This window comes from Syngnathus floridae, chromosome 3 (genome assembly GCF_059516105.1).
Source record: "Syngnathus floridae isolate MCC-2025c chromosome 3, RoL_Sflo_1.0, whole genome shotgun sequence".
Lineage (NCBI taxonomy): Eukaryota > Metazoa > Chordata > Actinopteri > Syngnathiformes > Syngnathidae > Syngnathus > Syngnathus floridae.
The window spans coordinates 9,738,057-9,744,056 of NC_142415.1; the positions used below are offsets into that span (position 1 = coordinate 9,738,057).

The following is a 6,000-nucleotide window of genomic DNA, read 5'->3' on the forward strand; positions in this document are numbered from 1 at the left end:
GTTTTTACCTTTTTCTTTGCTGATGCTTTTGTGTACTTTAAAGCCCACTTTCAAAACAGCTGGAATTGCTGGAGCAAATGTATTTTACAAAATAGCGTTTTGCGTTGTCTGATTACTTTTGAGGAAAAAAATAACACATAAGATTGGTTGTTACTCACAAATGTGCATCTTGTAATGTGCTCACTGACATCACTGGAGCTAGCTGTACCTGCCTCTCACACATCATCTGGGATAAGACAGTCATACTCATCAACTAAATAAATGGCCACTTCTCACCATCAAGGCATAAATCTTGATTATAGCGTCAATTCCATAAACCTGAATTTAGCAAATACCTCTGCTTAGTATTCATGATATGCATCCGAGGGCAGTTGTGCATTAAAGTGGAGGGTACATGATGAGAATAATAGGGGCATGCTAATGAGGCAAAACCTTGATGAGAGATTTAGAAAGGCCAGAGCACAAATTTCTGTCCCATCATGAGGTTTAATGAATATACTGTACACTGGAAAAACTCTTTCATCCATTATGTTATTTTAACTTAAGCGTGTAATGTGTTTTCACACATCAATAAACGTTTTTAATTCACATATGTTCGAAGATAAAAGAACTCCGTGAGGGGAGTTGCACAAAGAATTTGTATGTATGAGACATACAGCTATGCCTGGAGGTACAAAGGTTTCGTAATAAATTATATTAGTTTGTGGGTGTACAAGGTTAATGTATGTTTTTAATTTTTCCACTTTAAAACTCTTCAGTTTTGCATTTGTACAGGTTGTAGATAACATTAAAGGTTTAAAATGATTTAGCTTGGTCTTTTAAGTTTAGCATCTCAACACCCATACATGTGAGATGGGTCAACTTTTGAAGCCACTATACTTTAGAAAACATGGGTGAATGGATGAATATAGTGATAGCCCTTTACGTTCAAAAGGGAGGCACATGAAAAGAAAACAATGTTAGTTGAAAATATTGTGCATGTTTATGGAATACATTTTGACCCTCTGGCAGTGGCATACACGTTATGACTTGAGTCAGTCTTTGAAACAAACAAATACAAAAAAATGTTTACTTTGACTTACAAGTATATACAGTGGCAGAAATAAGGATTTGATTTTCAAATAAGAACCATTGTTCAATCAATAGTGTTGCTTCGTAAAGTGAAGCATAAATAAACTTATTAGATCAGTCTGGATTGAATTAAACGTGCATGTCAAGGTACCACTAATAGCACGGAATACAAAGGCATAAAAAGTTCACACAAACCCACAAAGTGACATGAAATTAGAAACCCACTGAATCATTAAACCCTGAAAGACTAGTGGCGCATTTCACGTCGTTTGCAAAAAATAATCTAAAGCAGACAAAAAAATGACTGAAATTCTAAGATTCATTTAAAATGCCTCCCCCCCACCAATACAGGTGCACTATACACCTGTGTTTCCTTTCTCCCCAAGTGTCAATTTTTCTTTGGTGAGATTCTGAGAATTGCAAGGAGTTTTCTTCATTTCTCTGCCCTTGACCCATGTATAGGCTGAGGAACCACAGAGAACCAACATGTTACTGGTCCACCACAGAAGGCTTTTACTGGAAGAGTTGTACATCACTGCAATGACAGTCTGAGCACAAGCTTTGGCGGTCCCTGAGACATTGTGTGTCAGCGGACTGGTATACTTGATCTGCAGTCCTGTGACATAACCGATGGCAAACCCAAACACTCCTCCAAGTGTCATCATGCCCCAGAACCACATATCAGTGAGGCGGTTGAAGCTGGTGATGCGTCCTACTTCTCCAAACACAAGAATGAGTGGGAGGAAGAGGACGCACGCATTGATATTGTTATAGTAGGATAGTTTCCAGATGTTTCCGTCCACTGCAGGCATCACCTTCTTTGTGAGTATCGCATTGAGAGACACACAGGCACTGGCGACCACACCAAAGAAGACACCTGACCAGGAGAGGGAGCCTGCCAGGCCTTCCTGGTCTACACCAAGCCAGAATCCACCTGAGAAACAACAAAACAAGCAGGATGAGATTTTTCCACCTCTAATGCCAGTTTTTTTGTGTTATGAAAAAATAATGACCAGGTAATTAATTTCAACCCCTTTTCCAACCGTTAAATGTGACCTACAATTTGTCCAAGTAATTTGGAAAAAACAAATAGTACTGCTGGAATGCAAATTTAAAAAATAGGGCTAATCAAGGGCACTTTAAATGGCGGAAAGTGTGTTGACCCTCCACTTACGAGTTCAAATGGTAATTCCAACAGCCATATCTCCTGTTGAAAGCGAGTGTGAACACTTGTGCAAGAAAGCCCACACAGTCAGCGGGAGGCCGAAGCTGAGATTGGTGACCAGAATTGGAAAACGGTCTATTGTTTATCTCATTCTGTGCCACTGAGTAAAAGTCACTTGCCATTTGTATGACAGTAAGCGTTTCAGAAAATAAATGGATCAGTGGATGGATAATAATACTAGCAGGTTGTTGCAAAACAACATAAAAATTGCTCCAATTAGTAAACTTGCTGTTAATTTAAATCACAGGTGTCAAACTCAAGACCCGGGGGCCAGATACGGCCGCCACATCATTTTATGTGGCCCGCGAAGACAAATTGTGCATCAAATTCATGTGTCATTACTAGAATTGCAAATTGTCTTCACTTTTAAAAATGATTTTTTAAAAATATTTGACCAGTTTTTACTCGTCTGATTTGAAAACGAGTTATTTCTCAGTTTGTTTTGTAGCTTATACTGTATATAATATGAGGTGCTCATACATTTATTTGGGTTGACAGTCATAATGGCCCTCCGAAAGAAACTATGACTACAATGTGGCCCGTGAAAAAAAATGAGTTTGACACCCCTGATTTAAATGATAAACTCTGCCAATTGTAGCTCATTATATTTGTATGTTGTTTGTTTTGTGATGGTAGTGTTTCTATGAGATCACATGAGGACCAGCTCAGATTTTCGAATACCCCTGCAAAGCATAATAAGAGAAACATGATCGACGTACCAAGAATGATCGCACAGCACCACATGGCTTTGAAGGAAGTTGCCTGTTGCAGTATCACATATGACAGCAACACATTAAATACAGTGCTTAGGGAACGTCCCACGGTGTAAAAGGCCACTCCAACATGTTTTAGGCACAGGTTGTTAAAGGTTATCATACTGATAAAGACCACCGACAGGGGCAGAACTTCGCGGGACGTCTTTACGTCAAATTTGACCGAAGGGAAGTCGATCAATGACGGCCACACGGAGGACAATAACTGCATCACACAGCAGAGCCCCACAGTTACGACACACTGGTAGAATGTCACAAACAGAGGAGCGTCCAGGTCACGGTTGTCCAGTAGGTGATTATTGAGGAACACCATTGTTATGGAGACGAACCAGTACAGCGCTACTACAGCTGCTATCCTGGCAGCCCGGAGAACGAAGGTCTCCCCGAGTCCATCTCGGTCCACCATTTCCACACCAGCCATCCTCAAAATACTGGACCGCTTCAGTTGCGTCCTGTTCATGATTTAACAGAAAAATTGTCATTTGTATGATGCTAACGAAAAGTTACAATTACGGACGAGCCTGCACTGAACGCAACACCAACGTCACTGCCGGCTGGCCGCGATAAAAGCGAAAACAAAATATGTCATATCTGTAGAAGTAAAATGCTCACTATCCTATGGATAATAACATTTATTTATTCTTTTCAAAAATAAAGTGATCTCTGCCCAACTGTTATCTGAGTGGCTAGTTTAACGTAAATGCAACATTGTTCTGTTTACGCCTTTTATCTTGAAAGTAAATATTAGCCCCGGAAGTCAAAGTTTATGACGTCATCTTTTGTCATACACTTCCTTGTTTGAGTTTGTTTTTATGTCGATCTGAATCCAATTTAAGTTAGATTTGCGTAATAAACACAAATGCCAAACATCACGAAATCACGTGGAAATTGAGAGCAAATTTAGATTTATTTTGGCGTTGAGAAAAAGAACGAATGTCGATACTAATGAACCGCTTCTTTGAATCAATCGTTTTATAAAAATTGCTTATCGTGAACACCAGTACATTAATCAAGTTCCATTAAAACATGAACATGTTCTACGTCCTTGTTTGCTTTAGATCCTGGGGCTATTCCAGAAAGCAGGTTCAACATACTCTGAGTCTATCCCTGAACTCTTACTTGACTTACTCTGAGATGGGAGCGTATTCGGTTCCAGAAAGCTGACCCGAGTTAGTTCAATTAACTCTGAGTATGTTCACCTAGATTTACGCGCGTGCACAACTCCTATAAAAAGCCATTATCAATCGAGCCCCGATACCACGAGTCACCATGACAACTGAGGAAAAACAAATGACCTTATTTTACTTGATTGGATGTCCTTCTGTAGACCTGTAACTGACCCAGAGTTTAGGTTACCTCTCTTTCTGGAACGGATAACTCAGTTTCCCTCGTTTCCGGGGTAACTTACTCATTTTTCACATAACCCGCTTTCTAGAATATCGAGTCGAACAGTTATTTGTTTTTTATTATTATGTGAGTGCTGAAAACAATTGGACCTTATTGGTTGCACGATATTTTTGCAAAATTTTAAATCAAAGATGCAAGTACACTTTTTTGGAAGATTTAATTTTTTTGCATTGAATCAGAATCTGCCCTTATTTTTTTCATGAAGGAGATCAGTCGTAATATTCACGAGAAGCAATTTTAAGCAAGGTTTAATAGGTAAAACTTTAAGAAAAAATAATTATCTGCCAGGAAAAACATAAATACTTAAAAATAAAACTTAGCGTCAAAAATACATTATGGACAAATAAAGCAATCTCGTTCACCCGTGTCGAATCAGGTTCACCCCTTAGATGTAATGTTGCATTAAGACACGAGATGGCAGCAAAGAATCGATTTTTTTTTTTTTCACTCCACCAAGTGCGACAACGTGAGAAAATATTGCTATTTAGGGGTGGGGTGCTTATTATTAACGTTTTAAATCATCCGAAATCAACGCGTCCATAATTTTCGGAAACAATATGTGGGAAATGAATAAAGAAATGATTTAATTGCAGTACAAATACTTTGTACATTGTTTCAGACACCAGATTGTCAATGTTTTTTTCATAATTGTCTTAAAGCTGACAGACGATTTGTGTATCAACATTTTATATTAATCAAACCACCAGATGATCTACTGGAAACATTCAGCTTCAATTTGGCAAAAATGTTTGATCGATTTTAGAAGGTTGTGATTTCTGAGCTACTGCAAAGAGCTGTTCAGTACTGGTCTAAGCCGCTGTAGATACTGTAGATAAACCGGAGTGTTGCATCAGCAGAGCATCCAGTGTGAAACGTCCAAACTAATTATGTGAGGGACTTGCTGCAGTGACCTGAGGTGCGGAGCCGAAAGTCACAATCAATAGTCCGTCCGTCCATCCGTCCGTCCGTCCATCCATCCGTCCATCCATCCATCCATATGTCGTGTTTTAGTATGAACGCCATGCAAGTCTCTGTACATGAGGCCCCTGGTCTGTTCTGTCACGTTTCTAACTGCAGCGGGATGGACATCCCATCTGCTTTCAAGAAGGGTATTTTACTTCTCATACCGAGACTTGGATCGGAGTAGTTTGACTTTGTCTGATTTTGATATTCATTTGATGTTCCGTTTCCTTGACCTCTCCGAGCTGCAGCAATTTCCACTCATTATTAGCAATTACAACAACTGAGAGAATGTGGTGCAGGTGGCACTTTGGGCCAGTGAAGCACTGAAACCGCTATATTTAGAAATTCACTATGCAGTTATTGCCACCAAATATATCAGGAAAGGAAAGGAAAGAAATGAAAGGAAAGAAATGTGAATTTTAAAATTAGAATACTATATGCATGTCATACTGCTTGTGCACTGATGAAGTTACAGCACAAAACAATTCCAGCACAAATCATACAATCTTGTCATGCTCCAAAGAAGGAACATTGAGTCATGTCAATGACAATGGCAATTCA

General features: G+C 39.2%; 1 protein-coding gene across 3 annotated transcripts; it reads right to left on the bottom strand.

The window, feature by feature from the left end:
* Positions 1 to 959: 959 nt before the first annotated feature.
* Positions 960 to 4,457, bottom strand: slc35c1 (solute carrier family 35 member C1). 3 transcript variants are annotated; one of them, XM_088371995.1, is made up of 3 exons: positions 4,365 to 4,457; positions 3,016 to 3,521; positions 960 to 2,005 (listed from the first exon to the last, which is right to left on the bottom strand). In XM_088371995.1, exons 2-3 carry the CDS (start codon positions 3,488 to 3,490, stop codon positions 1,428 to 1,430), a joined length of 1,053 nt encoding a protein of 350 aa, XP_088228121.1. In that variant the 5' UTR covers positions 3,491 to 3,521; positions 4,365 to 4,457; the 3' UTR covers positions 960 to 1,427. The 3 variants fall into 3 exon arrangements, with proteins under 3 accessions (XP_088228121.1, XP_088228120.1, XP_088228119.1); XM_088371994.1 differs by lacking the exon at positions 4,365 to 4,457 and adding an exon at positions 4,198 to 4,341; XM_088371993.1 differs by lacking the exon at positions 4,365 to 4,457 and having other exon boundaries at positions 3,016 to 3,649.
* Between the last annotated feature and the right edge of the window lie 1,543 nt (positions 4,458 to 6,000).

Bases quoted from the DNA above. Each gene is read 5' to 3' on its own strand.
- slc35c1 (XM_088371993.1), bottom strand. From the start codon at position 3,529: ATGAACAGGACGCAACTGAAGCGGTCCAGTATTTTGAGGATGGCTGGT. The intron at 2,006-3,015 runs GTACGTCGATCA...GTTGTTTCTCAG, and splicing joins GTGCTGTGCGATCATTCTTG to GTGGATTCTGGCTTGGTGTA.